The sequence below is a fragment of the Thermobia domestica genome, chromosome 2 (assembly GCF_964235325.1).
Source record: "Thermobia domestica chromosome 2, izTheDome1.hap1.1, whole genome shotgun sequence".
NCBI classification, from domain to species: Eukaryota; Metazoa; Arthropoda; class Insecta; order Zygentoma; family Lepismatidae; genus Thermobia; species Thermobia domestica.
Genome location: NC_137455.1, coordinates 277,167,098 through 277,194,583, shown reverse-complemented (window position 1 = coordinate 277,194,583; position 27,486 = coordinate 277,167,098). Strand labels below are relative to the sequence as shown.

General features: G+C 36.2%; 1 protein-coding gene across 1 annotated transcript in view; it reads left to right on the top strand.

Annotated features, from left to right (window-relative positions):
• The window catches only part of ci (transcriptional activator cubitus interruptus), a 583,442-nt gene that overhangs the window by 128,414 nt on the left and 427,542 nt on the right, over positions 1-27,486 (top strand). Inside the window, exon 2 of the mRNA XM_081748738.1 lies at positions 14,699-14,968. Within this exon, the coding sequence (XP_081604864.1) occupies positions 14,953-14,968 (16 nt within the window). The 5' untranslated portion in view covers positions 14,699-14,952. The remainder of the gene's footprint in view (positions 1-14,698; positions 14,969-27,486) is intronic.

Genomic DNA, 27,486 nt, shown 5'->3' with positions numbered 1-27,486 from the left:
GGCTAACTGGTTAAAGTACATGCCTTTGGCCTGGGAGACCCGCGTTCGATTCCTAGCGGGAGCTCATGAAGTTCAGATTCCACTTTAAGATGTAGGTCCACGTCTCATAGTCTCGCTGCTGAAAGGAACACTAAACTAAATACAGAAATATTTTTTGTCTATTATTTTTTTTCTGCTAACATAAATAATTCCTATCCATTGTTTCAACCATTATCTTAAAATAATCGAATCTTATGTTTAAGTATTCCGGTTTAACTTTGTACATTCATAACTACTTTTTAAACATTTACACTTTCTATGAATATTGAAGTTTTAGTATCTAATATCTAAGCACGATTTTGGAAATGAGAAAAAGAAATGTTCTAGTTATAATAAACGAGAAATGCAACATACTAATTTTCAACTATCACTATGCGAAAAAACAAAACAACATAATTCTGAATATAAAAGGAATCAAGGATTTAATCGTATCTCAACGTTCATTAATGATATACTACATTAGTAAAAGTTGCGTTAAGTCAAATTATGTTCTACATACATATTCAAATCACAATCTATAGTCGCGCGTTTTCTAAGATGAAATATTATTGCAGTTTTTGCTAGTTCATAGTTGACTCAGTAAGTGTTTATTCTAGTGAAAGCATAATGCTTTTTCTAATAGTATGTTCTAATAATTCGAAAGGAAAGTAAGGAATACGCTTTATCAGAAGTAAAAAAGAAGAACGAAAGGATTCTGTAAGTGACAGTGACTTCAAATAGCACCCACCCTACGCCTTCGATACTCTGATTCTCTGTGTTACTGGCCTGTGTTCGCTCACTCAGGCTCCTGGATTCTCCGGATTGTTACAAAATAAGATCCCTTGGGTGATCATATCTAGTAAAGTTTTTTTTTTTAATCTAATAAAATAAGAGTTTTTAAGGTTAGGTTATGATTTCGTCCAAAGAGAATTAATATTTATAATCATTTCAGGGTGTTCCCCTAAAATGAACTTCTACCCAGTAACCCCAATTTGCAGCCTCTTATAGAAGAGTTTTGGTAATTAAACATATGTATTGTATCAAAAAGATTTCAAATGATAATAAGTTTCTTGCTGCTCAGTTATTGAACATATGCCTTCGTGAATTGATTAAATTTCGTGGTACTATAGTGTATTAGGTAGTAACTTTACTTGTACATACATATTCATAATTATGTGAATCCTTTTGATTTATGTTTCTGTTGTTTGCAATATGTAAAAGAATGCATGTACTGAAATGATTGATTACTACATGTGCCCACATCTATTACATTTGTGACATGATTAAAATATCACATTTGGAAGCAGGTACATAGCTTATGGTGTAACAAACAAAATAGAAATCAAACACTGGTGGTTTTATAGCATACTTGGGAACATCTCATGGCTTTAATCAGAACCACAACAAGGCTATAAGAAGTATGTTACGGCTTTCGACACCCAATAAAAATGTATAGAACAGCGTATAATAAAAACCTGTCGTAACCAGTCTTAGGTCGAAAAAAAAATAGAGAATGCATAATTAAGGACATATACATTTTTAAAAATGTTTAAGCTGTAGTGTTTAGTTGTTTTGTTTAAGAGTTTGAGGTTTGGACTTTCAGAAGATTGTTTTCACCTTCATTTCAAACATACAGAGAAACATATTATTATTATTATTATTATTATTATTATTATTATTATTATTATTATTATTATTATTATTATTATTATTATTATTATTATTATTATTATTATTATTATTATTATACAGTTTTCTTTTCTTTTTTTTTAAACATGAGTTGTACTTCAGATCGGCGACCTTCGCACAGCACCGCCTGTATACAGGGTGTTCGGAAACACTACCAACAATTAGCAGGTAATTTCTGATACCAAAATATGGACCAGACTTTGGTGCAGAAACGCCTCCTTTTGTCTTCATGGCCAATCGAAAATTTGTTGGAAAAATACGTAAACAGCCATATCTTTAGAACGGAATGTCAGATCAAAGTTTGGTGAAAAGACACATTCATTATTTTTAATAGTAGATGACACTATTACACAACTAGATGTGGTGCAGGGGAGGGCCAAAAATAGCAAGAAAGAGATGTGGAAATTCCTTGAATATTATACCAAAATTAAAGGCAAAAAGTAAAGAGCATCTCCCATCTTTGATAACGATAAGTCATAAGAGGCTCAAATGCTGGGTGCAGATGAATCTGCACACTTACTAATCTTCTGCACAAAAAGGAGAGGTTGTTCGGATATAACACCAAAGAATTCAAGGAAATAATTCCTTACACAAAGACATAAACAACTAATGGACAATCATGGGTGCAAAAAGCTTAAATTCGTAGCTGTAGTATGCCGAAAATTTGGCGGAACGACGCCTCAAAAATCATAGCTTGAGAATGAAATGTCGGATCAAGATCGGGTAAAAAGGCTTAGCAATTATTTTCATCCCTTAATTCTAATAACGTACCAGTGGATCTGGAACGTGGGTGGGTGGTACAAAGATTAACCTCAAAAAAGAGGAAGTTTATGATATTTTCTTTGAAAGAAGCAGATTGCAAAGTATTACTAGATAATTGCGTTGCTTTTAATGGAGTTCAGCACTGATGTTTCACACCAACATTAATACTTTTTGCGGTGGAGATGTAGCTTTGAGAAATGCCATGGTCATTGATCAGTGATCACTATTTTTTTTTCTACCAGTCATTGCCCTATCGTTTACGATTTTCTTGACGATCTGATGCAGGAATCTTTTCGTTTATTATGTACACTTTCCTGTCAGAAAACCACGCATCCCCAAACAATCCTTGGTAGTCAGTGTATCTTATGTAGTTTCCATGATCCCAACTGTCACCTTACCAATGGAACTGCTGAGTTACTGAACAGTAATGGTATAGTACCAAACTGCGGTTGAAGGAACTATTTTCCAAGGTTCTGCACCAAAGGTGTTTCTAAGAATCTCATTAGAACATAGTGTTGGTAGGTGCCCAAGAACATGGTGTTATTCGGTGCCCATGAAGTTCATTCATCGGTGCTCTGTCATCGACACTAAATTTTACAAAAAAACAGCATATAGTGCTTTCATTTACTGTTCACCATCATATCAGATGTACATAAGAATCCAATTTGAACTCATGAAGGCGCTATGGTGCATAAACTGTGGGTGGATTTACGGCCGTAAGTCAAATCAATCAATTTCCAATATTTTTATTGTTCGAGCAGAGTAGGTCGATCGAAGGCCATGCAGTGCAGAGACTATAAACGTACGAGTGTTGTGGAAACCACCCGAAAACGTAAAAACTCAAAATAAATATAAATATTTGAATAAGGACATGGATTTTAGAGCGAGACACTGAAGAAGATTATGATATTACAAATAAGTGACATCAGTTCACAGAGAACATTATCCACTTGTATGGAGTTGAGTTGATTTTCAGTGTAATGTCCCTTTCAGCAGCGAGGCTATATGAGATGGGACCTACTGATTAATGTGGATTCCGAACGACATAAGCTCCCGCCGGGAATCGAAGCCGGGTCTCCCACGACAAAGGCGCGTATGCTGACCGCTTAGCTACGAAGGAGCTTTCTTACCTGGATGGAGAATATAAGATTACAGAACACTCAAAACACAATCAGATTATCTATAACGAACTCCCACGATCACCATCTCAGGAACAAAAACTTATTTTGTGTATAATCAACCCCTCCTCTTAGACTAGTATAAACGTAATTATGCTCGCCGCTATATGCAAAATAAATGAATCCTACTATAAATAATAAAAGAACATCTGAAGTCAAAGTAGTTGGCGAGGTACATTACAATATAGAATTTTTTGACACGAAATTCTGAAAGAATTAAACCGACACAATGATTATTTAATATAATGTGAATGAAGCTTGATATGTGGTTTCCTCTCACCTTCTGAAATAAGCGTATTGTTTGGAGATGGAATCTACAAAGAATAAGGGAATAAAAGAGAGTAAAATTATGTGGTGTCGTAAGTTTGTACACATACATATAAAACAAGCGTAGTAAATACGAACTTAACATCGGATCATTTTTTAAAATTGAGATGATAATAGTGAAAAGTATTATAAATTTATTCTTTATACAGTGTATATAGCAATAGTCCTGTGAGTGAGTTCTGACTGACTGATCAATACCCACCTCTAACTACTTAAGCTGGAAATATAAATTTTGACAGTGCTAGGATTTGTGTCGTAAGCTACTACTAAGGAAGAATTTTTGGAAGTTAGGTGATGAAGAGGGGAAAGGAAATAGTATTCCTAAATATTATACATATCCATATCTACTTATCTCTGAACGATAGACATGAAATTTGGCATATGCAGTTTCCATTTAAAATAATTTATGTGTTTCAGCGTTTTTTTCTATTTCCCTAACAAGGAAAGAAAAAAGGGTAGGGTTGCATTTGTTAAAATAAGGTGTCCATATTCCGAGATCACTTAAGGTGGTTGTTCCCTCCCCTTTCTTCAAGTATTTCGCCTTTCCGTCACCAGGTGCTCACTTTTTCTTCTAGCAATCAGTACCAGTGCCTCTACTGGGAAGAACTGAAAGATCGTAGCGCTCAGTTTGAATGTGTCCAGGATACTCACACTTGAAGTGAGTGGGGAGAGGAATCCAAGTTTTTTTCTTTCTTTTTTTTCGCGCACCCACAGTCAGTCAGAGTCTATTGTTACCAGCCGTGTTCAGTTGCAGGGCAAAATCTCAACCATTGAAGGGTAACATCTCTTTTCTTTCTACAGACAGGAATAGAATTTTTGAAAGAAAAGCGAGAATTAGGTAGCAGAAAAAGGGGTTCATTCCCGTTTGGCCTATTTCCGTTTTGCCTACGGACCTTTCAGCAATATACATCATTATCTCAATCTCATCTTAGATGTAAACAAAACGGGTATTCCCGTTTGGCCTATTCCCGTTTGGCCTATTCCCGTTTTGCCTACGAGGGATATTTAGTGTCTGAGGGATTTTTAAAACAAAGATTTATGATTAAGTTTAGTTTTCAACGTCAACAGCAGCTATGGCTTGATTGAATGTGATTCTAGCCAAGTACGTGCCGTGCTACTAGTAGTTTCAAAGGTCACAATTTCAAAACTGATATACGTTCTAATTTTTATGGGCTCACAGAATAATTTAAAAAGGCGAGTAACTAGCTATTTAAGATCAGTTTCTCGAACTTTACAAGGTTGATCAGTACTCTCGTGATTCTGACAGTGAGAGATGAACCATTACGCCCACAACTGCCCTGCTAGGAAAATTTCTTAATGCAATTTTTCAGCCTTAGTGGTGAATGGAAGTAACTTTGTAATTTTTCTGTCTGAATGCAGAACTTTTAATATTTCAAGTAGAGTAAAATTGAGGGCCGGAGAGAAGGCTCAGGATAGCATGAATACTGTCAATTAAATTAAAATAAATTAAATTAAATTAAATTGAATGCTTGATTCATATCTAGAGTGGTGGATGAATATCGAACCAAAGGTAGCAGAGGTGAAATGAACGGAGTCAGTTCTCTCCCTCGTTCTTCCTGTTTCAATAAATTGAGTACTAGTTTCTCTGAATGATGAGATATAGAAGCTGTTTTGCTTTGATATTATCTAAAGCGTCTCTGGAATAAAGGGCGGAATACCTTCCAAATCTGAATTTCTTTAAACTTATTTTAGCTAAATTATTAATTTTATACCAAATTTCTCACAATGATGGTATTAGTTTATAGGGTTGATGGGCCGGAATAAGTCTTCAGTCAAGGCATAACGTTTAAAGTGAATATGGTGATAGTAGAGAAGGACGGCATTTGAACGTTGCTGAATCACATTTAAGAATATTATGGGCCTAACCCACTCAATTTATCTTAATCATAACCTTCAAAAAATTAATTAAAAATAAATATGAGAAATGTAAGCATAGAAACTTGGAAACACTATAGAGAAGTCAAATTTACTACAATATGTATTAATTAGTATGAGAATTTTAGACGATAAAGGGATTAGTATGCAGTGTTAATTCTGCAATTTTCTTTCTGTAAAATTCAAATTAATTGGTTTAAGTTATTATTCTTTAGACTGGTTAATTCCCATACATTTAACTTGATTGAAAAATGGCATGACTGTGTTTAGTCAATCTATTAATATTTTCATTATCTTTATATTGTGTTCCCACCTCAAACACTCAAAAACTCGTTCAAACACTACATATCCCTCGTCGAGTGAACGTAGGCAAAACGGGAATACCCGTCTTACTTACAGAGTTGCTGGAAGGTCTGTAAGCGAAATGGGAATAGGCCAAACGGGAAGACGTCACTCTCATCGAATTTCATCTACTATGGTTTGTGGGATTCTCCATAACTCGCGTTGAAAGTTTTCTTTCGTCCGTTTATCACATAAAGCTCTTTTTTTTATTATTGTTACCAGAATATGAAGATAAATAACAAATTATTCTTTGTGTACAGTAAACAAAGAATACTAATACTTTCTTCTTACTATTATCAGTACTATATGGACATAATGAATTTTGACTTTTCTCATTTGTAGTTATCTTTTTGAGTAGAGATAATGTTGTGGCGTTAGAGGCATGAAATTTTGTTTTTAGAATTTTAATTTAAAATAATTAAAGACGTATTTCAGCGTTTTATTTAAATTCTCAGTAGCACAACAAAGATAACTGTACGTAATGGACAAGCTTCAAGCTTGAGCAGTAGGAAAGGAGGATGTGATATTTGTATCTGTTGATCTGTTAACAATGAATGAATGTACATCTTCATTCATGTCAATATCTGGACGACTTGGCAACGGTGTGACGTAGCCCAAGATATCGTTTGACAATTCCTATCCAATACAAGAGAAGAGAAGAGTAAAATGAGTTGTTGGAAGATGGATGATGGGTCACTGGTGGCTGGGTAGACAAAAGTAGTTTCTAGTAGAGTCCAACTGAGAGAGATAACAGCCACGATATGAAGAAAGGAAGACAAGTTCGGGACTTAAATACTTGGACAATAACTCACAAGTGGAGGACCACACCCTCGCACTAACGAGGAATAGCATTTCGGTGTTTTTTTAACAGAGTTGCCAATGCCAGGATACAAAAATATACTCAATTCATTTTAACTATTGTTGGTGCACATAAAATTGTATTATGCTGCTGAAATCAAAACTTGCTTTCTGGACTTTGCATGATGGAAACTGTAACGTGGATCTACAAACCAGATAACTTACGTTAGAGGCAGGATATGCTTGGAAAGGGTCTGTGTTACGCAGGCTGATCTTGCATGAAGATCCATGCACTTCTCAATTATTGTTCCGGTATCAAGTCCCGATGTTCTTCGAGCCGACACAAATTTTAGGCTATCTTTCCTTTAGGTCTTGGTCTTGCATAGAGACAGAATCAGTGAAATTACTGGATTTTCAGTGTCCCTTGCAGTGGTGGCTTCTAAGGGTTCACACCTATAAAAAGTAATAATTTTATCGCTAATAAGCTAAGGGCAGAAAACTTCAAAAGGCCGTGCACAAGAATTACTGCATTAAATATGCTTTCATTCTTAGCTTGCAGCAACAAAATTTTGATTTTTAACATGTGACCTCCCTCAACAACCACCACTGTTCACTGGTCTCATACTTAGTAATATAATTGGCATTCTAATTTCAAAAATAAATCTTAGTTCTCTTCTTCTTAGCCTAATGAACTATAGGATTTGTGGATTAAGACTTACGGTACTTCAGTAATTTTGTGTTTATCATACATATTCATACGCGTTTGTATACACAAGTTTAAACAGTTTTAACCGATTGTACCATAATAAAACCAGATATTACGTGAAAAAGGATATTACTAAAAGGAAGAAGCAAATATATGTTTGAAATGCATTATGCATTGTTAGTACTGTAAAATTTCCAAGTTTGAACCATGTTCCAAGTTCATTTGGCAACTTTGTTTTCTGTTGAATAATTTTCCTTCTTTGTACCAAATTACTGTATAACCACATTTGAAACTTGCAACTGCCCCTACGTGTTACTGTGGGCAATATTTACATTCTTCTTTCTTTACCTTGCATATAGAATTCATTTGAAGTCGAAGTTTCGTAAAACATTCGAATATCTCGTATAGGAATCTTAAGGAAGCACTTTCACCCCATTTTCCTCTATTCTAGGTCAAACATCTAGAAATGCTGTCTTTTTTTTTTTTTTTTTTTTAAATTTTAGATTAGAAGTCCAATCTACTATTAAATTTCACGTATCCAACCATCAGAAATTCGGAGATATTAACATTTTGAAATAATAATTGACATCCATATTTCCCCCCTTGTTCGTTGAATTTCCAGAAATCATTCCTTCCTTCTAAAACCACAAATTCTATGTACTGTCCTATAATATAAAATGTTATGCTATGTAATATTGAATTGATGAATTAATTTTTGAATTTCGTTTAGATTAGCGAAAGCAGACTAGCCTAATTTATTAAAGCTCCTTTTCAATATCAAGGCTATATGAGACAGCTTACTAGCTTAAGAGTCTTCATTCCGGCGAAATTAAAATACCGCTAATTTTACGGTAATTATGTGATATCTTCAAATATCATAGATAAAAGATAATTGAAATATGGAAGGAACAAGAGCGCCCTAGACAATATTATTTTGCGTGAGGTACCGTTATCACAAGTCACCTAGTGGTTTTCCCTTTTCAGCTGTTTAGAAACGCGAAAATAAACGCCGATTTTCAAAATGGCTCGAAATCGAAAGCAGATAAGTGAGTCGTGATAACGGTTTCTCATGTAAAATAATATTGTCTAGGGCGCTCTTGTTCCAATTTCGATTATCTTCTATCTATTAGAAGATATCACATAATTACTGTAAAATTAGTGGTATTTTAATTTCGCCGGGATGAAGACTCTTAATGGAAGCAAACAGCTGTCTTCAAAAACCGTGACAGAAATATTTGGACTATATTTTGCATACACATCTCAGCATAAACCGTTTTTGTGCGACCATGAAAACGACACCGAATCACAGAAAGAAGAAATTATGTCTTCTGAAAACTTGTCCGTTACGCTGCAGAAAGGAATTCCAAAAGAGAAGAAAAGGAGCGACCATTTTCCTGAAATGGAGTTGTTTGGTTATAATGTGTAGCCTTTGTCACTGACCATATTTTTCCCTTCTAAAAGAGATTTAGTGCTTCCTCTACGAGTGAAAACTCCGCCCACCCGCGCGTCAATTATTTGGAATGGCAGCTTCGAGAAAATCGGTCAACAGCAATCTTAGCACCAGCGAACCGTCAACTGCAGGTTCTAACGATATTGAGGTGCGTCCGCACAAATTGTTTTTTCCTGAAACCACCACCAGCAACCACACGGGTAGTATTCGAAAGACTGTATATAAATCTTCTGTCCATGTGAGCTTTCAGCCATTGAGAGCTGACCAGCAGTGTTGCCACGAAGTAACTTTTTCCTAATTGACTATACTCACAGAATCGCGTGTATTGAGCTTCTTGTCTTGTCTGAGTAGTTTACCTATAGACAGTTTATTTTTTTTTCTTTTTTAAGCTACTTAGTGCTAGGAATGTACGATATCTCAATATATATCGATCAATCGAACGATATTTTCCAACATCGAAATAACGATACCAAGTTTAAACTAAAATTTCTTTGATGTTTGCTATTTATTTTTAAAAAATCCTGAGTGATTAAAAAAAAAGTGCAGGTTTGAAAACATGGTAGATATAGGCTTAGCTTAGATATGTTTGCATTGTACGTCACATTTGCATTTGCCATTTTATTATCTACTACTTACAAATTTATTTAGTAATCACTTGAACACGTGCGCGTGTTCTTTTGTAAAAGTAAGGAGAAACAAAACAGTAACAAACGTAACTATCTTTGGTGACGGATCTATCCTGGGGCCGGGAGCCTAGCTCCCCCCCCCCCTTCAGTTTTTTGAGTGACAAAAAGAATTCAAGCTATTTATTTATATATTTTTGGAAGTTTATAGTAAACTCATAATATTCTATACCTATCATAGTCTGGGGTCTAGCTAGTCCACACCCCATGCCGTAAGCGTCGGTGGACCACCGATGGGCAAGTAGAGACATCTCGCCAAAAATTGGCTGTCCAGCAGCGACGACCCGCGGTGGCCCCACTTCCATTTTGAAAATTATACCACCAGCGGCAGAGACGCGACGAAACGCCAATGAATAACAAAATTACTCCCCCAAAATATGTTAAATCGCCTATATGCGTAATTTGGTTACATTAAGGTGAGTCTAAAAAACACTAAAAAGAAGTTTAAAAAAGTGGCCGGGGTGGGCGCGAACCATTAATCTTTAGATCACGAGGCATGTGCTCTTCCGACTTTGCCACGAAGGCGAAGAAGAAGATCGCTTGTAGAGGCATAAATCGTTGAGGTCTTTTTAATTTGGCCAGAGTGCTCCTGTAACCGTGTGTATTCGACGATAACCGTTTAGGATCAGATAAAATCCGCTCGACATGTAATTTTATAACAAAATGGCGTTTATTTACATTATGTCATGGTTCTCCCATTTCACTTTCAAATGATCGGCGACAGTTGCCATCTAAATTCATACAATTATATGCACTCATCTCAAGATTTTTCACTTCAAAATGTAGAGGCAGGGGTTACTTACTCTTGATTCCTGGAGTTCACTTTAGGAACAATTCCTCAGGAAAAATTAAGATAAATATTATGGTAACAGTATGCACATGACTGGCGATAGTTTGTGTGGTCCCTTCGCGATTCCTTCCGCAACGAATCGCAGGAGCACAGATCGAAATGAAGTTCTCGCTGCTACGCGGTGGTAACTTCAACACCCCGACTCTAGATATCTCTTTCGACTTGACGAAACCCTGCCGCCAGAGGCACACTAGCTTCAATCCTTCGACCGTCACTGTAGCGACGATCGACATTTACCGGTAAGTGGGCCACTAGGTGTTGGCGACGTTTACGGCATGGGGCAGTTTTTACCTTCTAGATCCGCCACTGACTATCTTCATTATTTTATGGAGTATTCGTCAACTCCATTACTTTAAAACAGTAACATCAGTGGCATACTTAGTATTTTGTTTTGGATATGGGGGCTAAATCCTAAATAACAATAAATCTATTTACTGATCAATATTTCAAATTTTTGGACGTCAGTTTCGATTTTGCAATAGTGTGACATTTTACATCTTACTACGGAAACTTAAGTTACGTTTGAAGATGCCGCCCCGTATATATCGCAATCAATAGTTCAATTTCTCAGTGGCTCAATAATTGACCAGCGCTTTTGCTAGCTTTGCTGAATCCTGTGTACTTTCGAGTGGGGATAGGAGAGAAGAAAGTATAGTGATTGTGAAACGAAAATAACTAATTCGAGATTTCAACAAATTCCTCGTTTCATGGCTCCTAAATGTGATTTTTTGAGATCTGTCTGTGTGTTCGTTCCTATATTGCCGAACTTTTATTGCTTCTCCTCACCAAACTATAGATTTGACTTAATTCTTATATGCTCTACACCAGTCGGTGCAGCGATGCCAGACTCACAATCAATTATACATTTACTTGTTTAACAAATAGTACTGTATATGTAGGAAATTCGATTATTAACTAAGATATTTATACTTATTGTTGTCTTTCCATAAGGGTGAAACAGTAATCCTTTTACTCACATATTTGTAATATCAGCTTCATTGAACCTCATTTGCTCAAAATCTCACCGTTTTTCATGACCTCTCAGCGTATGTAAAATAACATTGAGGTAGATTAGACAAGTTCAACCTCCTTACAATAACTCATCCCACTTTTCTATGAATGCATTTACTTTCAGAATGGAAGTGTAAGTAAGGAGAAGCATGGCCTTACATATTTTAAATGGAAGAAGTTCAAGCAATCTTATTTAGCATTCAAGTACTTTGTAGAGGAAATATATAGTGGAAGGGAGAGGGGAAGACGAAGACAGGAAAACGGTAGTTAAATACTTTGTTTATAATTTGTTATGGAAATTATCACATGGCCGGATATGAAGGACCTTCGCTCTGTATTATTAATACCAGGCATAATTGAGTGTCTGAAAAAACGTAATAAACAAGAAATTAGTCCACACCTTAATAACATAATTAGAATCTCGTTATCCTCCAGAAATATTTTGTGTTCAACTCCAAAGATGCTTTGATAATTATTTATTCACATGCACCTGTCCTAACTCTTCCTTTACTTCGATTGAAGTTTAACGAATGAAATCATGCTTAACATTTGATTTTCAGTGTACATGATAATACGAGTGACAGAACGACGAATAGTATTTGAATAACGGATATGGTGGCTGTTTGTAGTCACTTCACTCATTTTATTGAAGATGAATTAAATTTGACAAACATAAAATACTTTATCTATGTTAATTAAAATAGGGCTACTCGTAAAATACTTACATCTTCGTCGAATTTTTCTTGGGAAACACGGCCACGTTAATGCATTTTTTTCTCAATTCAAATATGTAACCTATGAACTCTGTTGCTATATAACAATTAACATGTTTTAGTAGTTCATTTTAATTCTAATATGCACATAAGAGAACAATGCATTATTGCAATATTTTGTTTGTTAGATATAGTTAAGTGGTTTCAAATCAATTTCATCGCTGGTAAAGAATTTGTACATCTTGCTTATTCCTGCAAGGCTACCAAAGTGAGCCAATTAAATTTGAGATTACACTAGTGGCCAATTTCGCTACTTTTGTCAGTTGAAATTAATTGATATCTGCAGACTGAAGATAAATGAATCCCCATAGTTTGAAACTTTACGGAAGTTTACACGATGTGATACGAAACTACTATTATTTAACAGTTTTATGAATTTGGTGTGTCAGTGCTGGTCGAAGCTGATAACTAGAGACCGGATGTTAGGCAAAATGCCTATTCTTTAATATTAAAGATATGATCAAAAATAACGTTTTAAAGTTTATATAGGGGGTTATAGTTTCGATTTAAGCCAATTTTATTTTGCCTATTTTGCCTATTTCGACCTTTACTGCCTAAATAATTGCTTTAGTGCCTAATGTTGCCTATTCTATGCATTTTCTTCAAAATAAGCCTTCATTGGGAAAATATGTAATTTATATAACATAAATAATACATACATATATACGTATATTAGGTGTTTGTAAACACAAGCAAGTGGTACGTTACAATATATACACAGGGTGAACTTCAAAGATGTGCATATACTTCCGAGGTGATTAATGATATCAAAAGTTCTCTTGTAGTTTGTCGAATACAGTGTCGTGTGCGAGTGATAGTGATGCCAATTTGGAATCGAAAATCGAATCCTGACAATTGGAACGGAACAGATAGATGTGCACATACATTTGGAGGTGATTCTGACATGAAAAGAAGACAAAACGTCCTCTTGAATGTCACGAATCACCTCCCAAAGTATGTGCATACTTTTATGTCTCGCTCCAATTGTCAGGATTCGATTTTCGATTCCAAGTTGGCCCCCCTGTCACTCGTATACGACGCGGAATTCCACAACATGCAAGAGGACTTTTTGTATTCTTTTGATGTCACGAATCACCTCCCGAAGTATGTGCACATCTTCCAGGTTCACCCAGTATATAAGGAAACATAACAAGCTTCGTTTTTATATATACAAAACATAGTCATCATTATTTCAAGTCATAAATAATGCTCTATATTCTTTGAGCATTATTTATGACTTGAATCTATTTTTTAATGGTATCGAGTATTTATCTTCATTATTTCGAGCTACATTTTGGTGCCTATTTTACTGCCTATTTTTTAAATTTTTAGTGCCTATTTGCCTGCCTATTTTCTAGGTTTTTCGTGCCTAAACATCCGGTCTCTACTGATAACCAATTTTTCATTTACTTCCCACTGTGAACTCGACTTGAAGCTTTTGTGCAGTACTGACAATAGGCTACACAAATAAATACGAGTGAATCTATTCTTAAAATGATATAAGAAATACGAAAGCAAACTCAGCAGTTATGCTGAGCGATAGACAAAAGTCTGAGAAGATATATGAATAGTATGCGGTAATCTTCGCATGCGTCGTCTTGATTTTGCTAATTTTTGCCACATATCTTATTTTGCCAAAATTCCTAGGCTAATTGAACTGAAATTTTCCTATGTCAAAACCTAGCTAAGTAGCTTTTTCTTACCTTTGAAAATGCTTTGTTTCTAGAATATATAAGAATCACCATACAACTAGATATTATTTAAATAGTCAAATTATGTTTATCATTTGTGACCTAATTTATGATTGAAAAAAAATGAAATGAAATCTTTGAGTTTTACGTCCCACGGTTATGCCGGTGAGGCTAAAGGAGACGGTGATAATGAGAAATGAGTGAAATGGTGGAATGAAGAAAGTGGGAGGAAACGGGAGAACCCCGAGAAAACCCACGAGCACGGTGTTTGTCCACCACAAAGTTCACTTGGCGGGGGCTGGGATCGAACCCGGGACCCCAAGCACCAGAGGAGAACGCTCTACCACTGAGCCACCGCGCCCCTATAATTTATGATTGAATTCGTTTAATTGTTCCTCACATTAATTTCACACCTAATTTGAAGCGATTAGATTGTTCATTTACGACTTTTATTGGAATTTCGCAAGATATAGAAGTGCTTTAATTACTTCACTGATAACTTGATTTCTTTTTCGTATTTTCAGGATCACAACATGAGAAACACTGCAATCATCGTGTGGATGCAGCATGTTAGGAAGTGAACAACAAATACCATCAACGTTCAAGAATACTTCAGCTTTGATAGTTGAAAGTCACTCAGTCACCAGAGAGTTTCTGGTGATGAACCTCGATAACAGTGATGGAATATGTGAACGCGTTCACAACAAAATTAAATACAACTTTGAGATTTCGACTTCTTAGTGTTTGGATTAGTGTTCACTGCACAGGAGGATAAGAGATGGAACCACATTTCGGTAAGTGTTTTTTCTTTTTTAGCATGTTTTTCATTCCTTGTTATTCAAAATAGTAATTATTCTAATAAAATTAATTATTGGAATAATAAAGAATAATTGTTCGAATAATTATCCGGATAACGAATTACTGTTCGAATAATTATCACGATAACGAATAATTTTTCGAATAATTATCCGAATAATTATCCGAATAATGAATAATTGTTCGAATAATTATGCAGATAACGAATAATTGTTTGAATAATTATCCGAATAATGAATAATGTTTGAATAATTATCCGAATAACGAATAATTGTTTGAATAATCATCCGAATAATCAATAATTGTTCGGAGAATTATGCGAATAACCAATAATTCTTCAGGTAAATTATTCGAATAATGAACATCAACTTGCGAGCTGGAAAACTATTTGAATATGGAATACTCAAATTACTCAAATAACTATTCGAATAATGAATCTGGGCAGAAACCTGCAAAATGATGCTGTTCTTGATTCTTAGAGATCATACCTATGGACCCTTCTGGAGTGTGTTGCGACCATCGAAGTCAATCGGTACATCCATAAGCAGGAAATCTAAAACAAAATCTGTGGTCTTCCAACGACGGATGCTATCCTCCTTCACACAAACATTAAGGTTCACATTGGCTACAGTAGATTATTGGAAGCCGCGTTGAATTGTCCATGTTCGAGCCTCAATAGTTTATATTCGAATAAAAGTTTTTTTTTCTTTTTAAATACAATTGGCTAATCACACAGTCTTAACAAAGGCATCTGTTAATCTCTACAGCGTTATTCACGAGTACGTTTTAGCTTACGTTTACTAACATCTCACATAACACTTTATATGTCAGTTTTAAACAGCGTATCTCTGAACACTCAAAATTAACTGTATATGTCTAGTTTTTGATACTTCAATAGTACTATTAGTGCTGACATGAAGCGTGAACGTGCAATAAAAGCAAGGATAGAAATGGCGGGGAAAAAAAACATTCAAGGAGGAAGAAAAGTAAATTTTGCAGGTCCTTGAATAGAGTTGAGAAAAAATCTCATAAAACACTCCGTGTGGGGTATGTACTGTGTGGGGCAGAAACATGGACATTACACAAAAGCGAGTAAAAAGACAGGAAGCTTTCGAAATGTGGATATAGAGAAGAGTGGAGAGAATTAGCTGGGTCGAACAAAAAAAAGGGGAATGAGAGAGAGTCAGAAATAGTGAGGAGAAAGGAACAATTGTAGATGTAATTGAAAAGAGGAAAGGAAGCTGGCTGGAACATTGGCTAAGAAAAAACTATATCATCAGGGACGTGCTAGAACGTATGGTGGCAGGAAGAGAGGAAGGGGCGAAGAAGGTTACGGTTGATAGACGGTATAAAACCAGAAAAGTCGTATGTGAAGTCGAAGAAGTTAACTGAAGACTGCAGAACATGGAAGTTTCCCTACTACAGGTAAAAAAATTATTTTCATGTATCTTAGATGTTACTGGAAATTGATCAGCCTCAGTATTGGCCACGTGTAAAAATAAAATGAAGTCTTTAACGTTCGACCACTATGTCATGTAGGGTAAAGGATATTAATGGTAATGAAATAATTTTTAGAATGATAATGTGGGAGGAAACGAAAAACTTCCAGAAAACCCATGAGCATAACCCTTTTCATCTGAAACGCATGCTAATATTTCCTTGTGTTTGACAATCCCGAAGGGTATATTACTGTCTATGACCTGTTCCACGATCAGAAACAGCACCATTTTGGGACCATGGTTGCTCAGTGGTAGAGCGCTTACCTCTGGTGCATGAAGTCACCATTCGATCCTCGGCCAAGTAAGTTCATGGTAGACAACATCATATTCGTAGGTTTTCTCGCGGTACTCCCGTTTCCTTCCATTTCGTCAATTCTTCTATTATCATTCACTTGCCTTAATCATCGTTTGCACCTTAGCCTAAAGGTCATAATCATGGGGAATTAGGTTGAATTATTTCATTTTATTTTTTTCGGGAACAGCATCCCACGCCATTGGTTAATGATAATTGTAGGTCATATCTCATTAATCCTCTGTCCTACGTTACTGTCGTCTCGTACGTGTCAGAATGAAGAGCTTAATGAGGGTATGTAGAGGCGGATCCAGGATGGACTTCTGGGGGGAGGGGGGCGGTGGGTTGTAATGTTGCTACTTAGAGCTACTTTTAAGAGTTCCAAACTCTGGGATTTATATATAAAATAAGAAAGTTTCCCCTTCTGGGGGAAGGGGCGATTGCCCCCCCCCCCTGGATCCACCCCTGAGGATATGTGTCAGGATAACTTTCATCTCAATAAACGGCATGGTTCTCGTGTATCAATTGATAGGTTTACAAATTAATAATAATTAATAATAATTAATAATAATATTTTCTCCATTTCGTCGAAAACTACGCGTGAGTTTTTACACTTATGGACATCATTTTGTTCAGCTCAATAAGATTTATAGATTTCTATATGTTTCGCATTTGGACTTTTATTTTCGTTAAATCTTAATACTATCATTGAATTATTGTGTACATTTTATAAATCTATTACACTTTTCTCCTATTCCTGTAGAAATTTTCAGTGTTATATTATGTATCATGCAGATTTTATAATATCCAACACTTCGTTATCTTCTTAAGGTTCTCTTAATGTATTGTTTGGGAGCAAAAGAAAACCACCGAAGATATAATTAAGTAGAATTTCATAATAGGGACGGAAGTTTTGAACACATTTTTCATACTACTAAATGAGGGGTACAAGTACACAAAAGGTAAGAAAATGAAATACAAGGAAAGATTCGGAACTCGTCCTTAACAACATTGTGAAACAAATTAGTAGGGAGGTTTTAGACAATCTTTCTTTTCTTTTTCTTTCTTTCTCCTTCCAAGCGAAATGTTTCTTTTTGATCTCCTTTTGCCGACTGTTCACAAAATGACACCTGTCAATGTTAAGCGGCTTTGTGGTATTCATTTTGTTGGAATCGGCGCAGGAGCCTTCTTTATACTAACGTTCAAAATAGACAGTCCTTCAAATATGAACCGAAGATCTTTGAAGACTCAGAGGGGCTGAAGTGGGTTGAGAGAGGATAAGTACCTAATTTTTGTCTTTGTTAGCAATTAATAAACATGGTCTCTAGCATCTGTCTAGACTTAGTGGTTGTGGTTGTGTTAACAGTTCATTAACATTTCATGTTTAACGAGTATAAACAGGTAATATATATATATGCGAAGGTTGTTAAGTACCGAGTTACCACTTTGTCTCACATCAGAACTAGAACACAGACTTTTGAAACATGGCTTCTTCATGAGTTATTAGATTGTATGGTTTCTAGAAATTTTTTCAGTTCAAAGTTCGGAGATCACGTCGATTAAAAAAAAAAAAAAAAAAAAAAAACGATGTCAATGTATTTCCTGTAAATTAATATTCTTTTGATTTCCGAAGATAATCGATTGTTCGATGCATCAATACATCAAAATGTAAGATACATCCTCCATTCGATAGAGCTTAATGATGGTAAGAGCACATTTAATGTCGGCAGGAATAGGCCGAAAATAGTAAGAAAAAGTGACTACGCCAGAAACACCCGTGGTGGCTATGCTTACTCGTCTAGACATGTATTACAATGTAGATCTAGAGGCAATATATATATAATGTATGTCTAGGTTAATACTTTTATCGATGTAATATTTTATCAAATTTTTCCTACCTTAAACTTCCCTTCTTCTTGCTTTTACTTCAGTAAAGTTCTCTCTTACTTCTTCAAAATTCAGATTCCTAAGCAAGGACTTCTCGATGAAAGAAGTGCTAATCCTTGACCTATATGGTTCTCCTTGCATAGCTTTCTTAATTATTTTTTAAAACGGGGGCCGTGGTGGCTCAGTGGTAGAGCGTTTACCTCTGGTGCATGGGTCCCGGGATCAAACCCTGCTCCTGCCAAATGAACCTTGTGGTGGACAAACACCATGTGCGTGGGTTTCCTCGGGGTTCTCCCGTTTCCTCCCACTTTCTTCATTCCACCATTTCATTCATTGCACATCATCACCGTCTCCTTTAGCCTAGCCGCCATAACCGTGGGACGTAAAACTCAAAACTTTCGTTTTATTTTTATTTTTTAAAGCTTGGAAAATAAGTGCTCCACACTGGCAGTTGTACCAGAAATGATCAGAAAAATGAAAGGTATACAGATTTCCGAAAACCTGAATGAAAAGAAGTGAATTTTTGTGGGAATGAATAAACATACAATGCCTTTACTCTTTTTAATGTCGAGAATGAATTCTTATATGATAAAAATATAATAATATAGAAAAAATTATACCCGCTTACGAGTGGACCCCTTCATTATGTGGGCTGTTGGACGTTTGCTAGTCCAGTCGCACTACAGCTACCCCCCTGTACATCAAACTATCCTGCTCTGCATAGAAATAAGAAAGCTGCCTTTCAAAAAAAAAAAAAAAAAAAAAAGTTCTGTCTCTCCGCTTGCCCCCTTCCCCTAAAAAATTAAGCTGGCGTCGTCACTGGTCAGCGTCAAAGCTGTGGAAGTCCCCAGATTTTCACATTTCACAAAGCTTAAACGTACTCCTTCGCATCTTGAGGAGCGTTGGAGAAAAGAACGAAAATAAATTATCCCACTGGAGACCGAATCTTAGAGATAGGAGCAGTATTGAATACACCACTCCAGTTGCTCTTATCGAGAAATTACAGAATTAATTGTTTAATTCATTCCTTCCTAAGATAGTCATAAAATATTTTATTTCAGGTTACGACTGTATATATTCTTTTCCGAATCGGTAGATTTTATGTACGCATGCATATGGGGGTGTCAGTACTTTTGCTTGTGTTGAGGCTATATAATATGAGAGACATTTATTGCTTAAAATAGGATCTGAACAACTATAGTGCGTTTGATGCTATAGTACTAGGAATTGAACCCGGTACCTCATGCTCCAAAAATATACGTGCCAGCAGCGACTAGAGCAGCAAGAAGGGTAGCTTTATGAAGATTCAGAATTAAAATGTATAAGCACCAAATGAACAAAGAAAGAAAAAAGTTAGTCCAATTTCCATGGAATTCCAAACTACAACTTTGAATCCGGACAAGTGCTTCTGTAGTTGCTTGCTATTTAAACTTCTCCTCACCCTAAAATCTTGTTTACGGTTGCAATGTAGTGTGGCCTCTTCGTTCGACACTCGTAGGGGAATTACAAAGCAGTTAGGATGTTTTTCGTGTGCAAATTCATCTTCGTGCTATTGTGTATACGGAGTACACATCGGCAGTCTACGTGTTCTAGGTAGAGGTCTGCACGGGCCTGAATTTTTAGCCCGGTTCCGGCCCGGCCCGTGAATTTACAATGTGAGGCCCGACCTGAGTCCGAAATATGTTTTAGCATTTAGGCCCGAGCCCGACCCGAGCTTTTGTGATAATCAAATGAGCCCGAAATAAGCCCGAATTACAGAAACTTAATTAACACAAAATTCTATTTTTATTTGCAGCAATTAGAGGTTTAATTTTGCTGTACTGCTTTAAAAGTTCTCCAGAAAGAACGCTGCAGTATACATCGTTCTACAGTATATTTGCAAAGTTAGGCCCGAAAAAGCCCGAAAAATATGGTTGTATATTTAAAAATTTACGGCCCGAGCCTGGTCTGGGCCCGAAGTGATATACGGCTTGTAAGCCCGAGCCTGTGTAGACCTCTAGCTCTAGGCATCGATTATTTCGATTACCAATCGATGGGATCAATCTACCAAATACCATTGTGAACTTAATGCTTCCACTTCTTAAAAGAGGTGTCAGACATGATACATTGGTTTGCATACAAAGATCTTCAAACTCAGGAGGTCAGAGACTTGCTTAGCTAATCTCACATTAGCCTTTGAGCACCTTGCGTTATGTTCGTGAATTTCATGAGCACGATATTGAGCAGCAGCGACATGATTTTAACAAGATTCACTGAGTTTCGTGAGCTCTACGATTGAGGTTCAAGTTTAAAAAAAAAAAAAAAAAAAAAGACACATCTGATTATATAGTTAGGAGCAAAAATGGATATATTAACATACAACTTATGTTCCCTAAAACATTGAAGTAAGTAGGCAAATTTCTTGAGAAATTAAATCTTATAGGCAGATATCCATTTTTGGTTCATTATCTATCGAGACCTAATGGAAAATATAAAATAAAAATCTTAATAGAATACTGGAAATATATTTACCACCTTAGTCCTAGGCGGAAAAATTCAGACACTTTGTCAATTCCCACAACTTATTTCCCAGATTTCTGTATTCGTCAAACGATGTTACACCATCAATGTTCAAGAAAGTAAACGACAGAGATATTTAAATTTAAGAAAGCAAGCAAATTTAATGAAAAAATGTGTCATAATTAAAGTAAAATTATTTGCAATTCCGAGACTTCGGTACTTGCACAAGACGTCATTTTCATGTTCACCACTAATACAGAATAGGTCATACTATTAGGAGGTACACGAGAGCAGGACATAACAATGTTACTTACCATCTGAGCTTTTTCAGGTGTCAAAAAGGTGTAACAGCTTTTTCAGTACAGGCATTCTGACAAGTAAACCTTACGTTTGGGTGAATCGAGTTGCTGACTGAGACACATATGAGAAAGTAGTACTAAATGTGGTCAGTATTTCAGTGAAGTTTTAGGTGCGAAGCTCCAGGGGTTTAGGAGATACAGCTACCAGAACATCACATGCAAGTACAGAATAGTCTTCATAAAGTATGAGGTAAAAGCTCTGTAAGATCTCTTGTAACGACGAAAGGTGAATAACATATATATTGGTATATATTAGGACTAGGGGGAAGTCATATAGTAAGGGTATACCTGACGGCGGCCATCTTGAAATCCGCCATTTTGAATTAAGGTTAAGTTTTTAAAATAGGAATAGGGTCATGTGATACATGATTTAAGGCGCAAATTTAATCAGAAGAACAATGGTGACGTTAATTTTGATTTACGCGCAATTGGTAAAAAGTTACAGGGAAATTAAATATTGTTGCAGCATATGTATTATTCCTTTACATCACCTTGTAAATTTTATGTTAATGATAATAATTAAATAAAAAGCAGGTGGATAAATATTAGGTCTATGGTAAGAGTTGCCTTGATAGCGGCCATGTTTAAATCCGCCATTTTGAATCAGACAAAAGTTTTAAATAAAACGCATAACAGTGACACCTTATTAATAGCAAATCTTACCATAACTCCAACGGTATAACCATTTTTGCTTTATCATTAACCAGCACAAAATTAAATGGATCGCTCCTTATGACTACTGCTTTGATGGAATTGTTAACGACAAATGTGTCAAGTGTAACTCGATTGCCTTTGTCAGGTGTGCTCACTGTGAGCACAGCATTTGTGCAAGTCATGCACTCTTTTCTGAACTACATATTGATTGTACTAATTGAGGACTTTTTTGGAAGAAAGACCCAAGTTCAATTATGACTCAATTCCACTTTGGTCATTTTTCCTTAAATTAGCAACTTGTTTATGCGATAACAAATGCTGGTTAACGATAAAGCAAAAATGGTTATACCGTTGGATTTATGGTAAAATTTGCTATTAATAAGGTGTCAATGTTATGCGTTTTGTTTAAAACTTTTGTCTGATTCAAAATGGCGGATTTGAACATGGTCGACATCAAGGCAACTCTTATCATAGACCTAATATTTATCCACCTGATTTTTATTTAATTATTATCATTAACACAAAATTTACAAGGTGATGTAAAGGAATAATACATATGCTGCAACAATATTTAATTTCCCTGTAACTTTTTACCAATTATATGTTATTCACCTTTTGTCGTTACAAGAGGTCTTACAGAGCTTTTACCTCATACTTTATGAAGACTATTCTGTACTTGCATGTGATGTTCTGGTAGCTGTATCTCCTAAACCCCTGGAGCTTCGCACCTAAAACTTCACTGAAATACTGACCACATTTAGTACTACTTTTCCATATGTGTCTCAGTCAGCAACTCGATTCACCCAAACGTAAGGTTTACTTGTGAGTAAGGTTTCTCCTGAATTTTCCTCATTCACACTAGGCAAATGCCAGGATAGTACCTAATATAATCATCCCAGACCGCTTTATTCCTTCCCCATTACTTTCTTCCTTTCCAACTCCTATACTGAAACTAGAATAGTAAAAATGTAGTCTTACAACTTCTGGTTTCAGTATTAATTCTTATATAGTAGTATTTGTAAGAATAGCGAGAACTGATTTTCGTATGTATTCAGCGCCCAAAGAGCACATTACACCTCTGAATTTATCTCTTTACTGAACTGGAAGTTATACAGTAGATCTATTAATTCAGCTTTCAGTATTGAATTCGCGTAGTCTACCATAGTTTCACAATATGAGACGAAACTCGCTTATATAATTATAAAGACATCCAAGAAAATTCTGTGGTCTTTTTGGAAGTCTGTGTTTAATTGGTCCTCATATCGTGAGTTGAATGCGAATGGAGATAAGACGAAGGTCAGTTGTTGGTGTGGGTATATCCAACATACTATCTGGTTGAGGAAGTTCAGTTACACCGTGAACTTGCGTAAACAGAGTCGACATGGTATCTCCACAGAGGGTCATAAGGGCGTGTATGCTGTACGAGTTCAAACGGGTCAAATGCAGCTGCAGCAGGGCGGAACGCGATCAGTGCAGCTGTTGGTTGTTTAACAAGTTTAAGGAAGGTGAGGAAACACTCGAAGACGCGTCATGTACGGGAAGACATGTACAAAATGAAAGTGTTCAGGCAGCAATTGAGGCGAATAGTGGCCAGACATGTGAGGAACTGGGACTACAATTCAATGTGAGTGGAGAAACCATTCGGCAGCACCCCTGTCAACTTGGAAAGCACTTCAAGTTGGGTCGATGGGTTCCACATGATTTGACTCCGGGTCAGAAGACAACACGAGCGGATACCTGTGTTTCTTTGCTGTCTTCTCTGAGGAAGGAACCATTTCTGGACAGGGTGTTAACATGTTATGAGAAATTGTTCCTGTACGAAGCTCCACGGCGACGTCGTCATCATTGGTTAGCAGCCTATGAACAGGTTCAAAACAGCCGAAACCAGCACTGCACCAGAAGGTCATCCTGTGTGTTTGATGAATTGCTCGCGGCATCGTACATCAGGAACTGCTACCAACTGGTCAGAGCAACTGTGTACTGTCAGTAGTTGAGCCCTGTTCAAGAAAAACTCAAACTCTGTAGCCAGTATTTCTGAATTGCAAAGGGGTTCTACTGTTACAGGACAACGCTAAGCCCTACATGGCTAGGATGACCCGGGACACCATTCTACGCCTTGAATGAAAAACGCTATTGCATCCATCATACTTCTCGGACATTGCACCGTCCGATAATCGCCTGTTCTATTCCTTGGATAATCACCTTAGAGGACGCCAGTTAAAGTCGCTAGTAGAGGTGCAAAATGCACTTGATACTTTCTTCGCTTCATCACGGTCCACCAAATTCTTCCACGATGGAATCCATAGCCTTCCAGAATGTTGGCAGAAGGTCGTCGATGTTGATGGGGACTATATAGTTTTGATCTTCCAGGTACGTCTTAAGTGACATATCGATGTTCGAAATTGGTGGGTGAAAAAGCGACATAACTTTCTTGATTACCTTTATAGTTATTTAAAGGTTAGTTCACTCCATGCCATGGAGGGGATTAGAAGAAATTTTTGCCTTCTTGGCTCCTTTGCCTACTGTTAATTCTAAAAAAAAAGAAAGAAAGAAAAAAGAAAAGAAATAAAGAAAAAAGTAGGAAATCCCGATATAGTGTTGGAAGCTTGCATTCTGCGATGAGAGTAGTTCAAAGATTTCTTTGCGAGGCTTGGTCAATACTTTGCTTTCCTTGAAGTTGTGATCTTCACACTGATTGGTTGATGTACTGACCAATCTTCATTCTGCTTTTCTGAGCGGCTCTTTTCAGTGCCATTTCTGTTGTGGTTATCGTGTATGCAGCGATTCACTCTCAAAAACTGGGTGAGAGGTGTTGTTGTGTATGATGCTTCTCTTATCTGAAAACTGCGCTGTAAATATCACCACTGTTAGGCATTACGATTGTGGGCTCTTTATTGAACATCTTATTGGAAGTCTTGTCTATTCTTCTTTTTATTTAATTCTTGTCGTTGATTATAACGGGCGGCATTGGTGTGACCCAAATGATGTATCTTCTTAGAGATTCCAGGGCTTCGGAGAATATTCATTGTATAAGTACCGTGATATCTTCTTTGAATTTGTTTTCTTCTTCCTTGGTATGCAATTTGTAAAGAAGTAAGCACTGATATTAAAGGAACTTCAACTATAATCAAACACATAACTGTTAAATGGACAATGAGTTGCAGTCTTCAAATACTTAATAGATTTATTGTATAGATGGCACTAGCGTGAAACTACCTATATTTCCAAAACAGAATTATTCTGAGAAATTATACCATTTTGTATTTTGTAAACACACTTTTAGAAATATTAAAACAATTAAGTTTTGAAGAATAAGATTTTTTTGGCCCATAACCCTAATTATAGCCGTTGTTAATTTTCTTATATAGCAATGCCATATGTAAGACAATTCCATAAAATAATACGAAAGTTATACTTCGTTCCCCAAGGAGACATTGTTCATCTGAGTTTTTCTATACTTTTAATGGAACTATGCAGTTGTTGCTTTTTCTGGAGTTCTCAATAATGTGCCTCTAGTTTTTCCCTGAATAATCTTCCTCGTCTCAGACGTCTCTATTCGGCAACCTAAGATTTCTTCGTGATTAGTACCGGTATTTGGGCAAGATATATCATAGAGATTGATATATGCAGGAAATAATGTTGCTCGTGAGACGAGACGAGAAATCAGGTTCCGTGTCATGAGAGGTGTGATTTAACAGCATTTAAACCATATTTATTATTACAGCATATTGTATAATTACTTACGTATCTTTAATCGTCTATAAATTCTCCCCATTGAGTTTGTATAATTGCTTTATCAATTTACAGTTTTTATACTTTAAATTATATAAAATCTCAATAGTGTTTGAGATCTAAGACTTGGGTGAACTAGTGTTTCCCATTAAACTAATCAAATTTCTCTTCTCGTGGGCAACAGTAAATGAAAAGACATGGTTTAATCAGGAGTTTATATAGTGAGTTGTTTTATGAAAGAAACATAAGGTATATATGGAAAAGTGTATTTTCCTTTATTTATACGTATACACTGAGAAAAAAAAATGTAGGTGGCATACTTAAAAACGTAGGTTACATTCGTAATTCCTGTAGTTTCTGGACTTAACGTACAACCGTATATAACATCCTGCAGCAAACGTATAGCTGAAAAAGTATGTATTATACGTACTGTCTGCACAAGTGCAATGACGTCATTCGTGTGACGTTATCTGCAGTAACAAGTATATACGGAGGTAATATCTAGCTTTGTGACGTCAGGGTCGTATGTAGCATGTGGGTTAATAATGACGACATACACTGACTATCAGGACGGAGCATGATTTCAAGAAGTATGCAATATACGTTCTGTACGTATGTTTCTTGCGTTCAACCCCGAGACAGCATCTATATTGTACTTGTGCCCCATACGTACGACTAGATACAGTATACGTATTGTACGTATGTATTATACAGATTTTCCTTATGTCGCACACAGCTTGTCCAGATACAGCATACAGAATATCCGTATGCACCATACAGAGTGCATATATGTAGCTTACAGACTGTCTGCATGCAGCATATAGATTATACGTATGTCGCGTACAGGTTGGCCATATGTAATGTATAGATTGGATGTATATAGCTAATAGGTTGTCCATATGAAATATACAGATTTTACCTGTATCGAATACGTATTGCCTTCTTGTAATGTATGGATCGGACATATGCAGGATCTAGAGTGTACGTATAGTGCACCATTATTAAAGTGCTGCAACATACTGCAAAGTGCATGATACATTCTTACTGTAATGTTGTCAAATATTGTTTTACTCTGTATGAAAACAAAAATAGCTTAAAATATGGTTGATCTCCTTTGTGCCAATAATAATAAAATTAACAATACTACATTTTTCAAATCTTAGTTTGGAGCAGTGAAACTGTCCAAAGAAATGTATTTACCTGCAGGGTGTCCTATAAGTTTGGGCTTCCTGCTAATTCGTTGGAAAGCTACTGCAAAGTCAAGTGTTGAAAAGTGACACAAGCGTTAATTTTAAAATTATGGGCACAAAGCAGGGGCGGATCCAGGACGGACTTCTGGGGGGGGGGGCGGTCGGCGGTAATACTGCTACTTTTAAGAGCTCCAAACTTGTTATGGATGGGTTTATTTATATATAAAATAAGAAAGTTTCCTCTTGTGGGGGGGGGGGGGCGATCGCCCCGATCGCCCCCCTCTGGATCCGCCCCTGGCACAAAGGAGGTTAACCATATATTAAACTATTTTCGTTTCCATACAGAGTAAATCAATATGTGATATATTACTGTAAGAATTTATC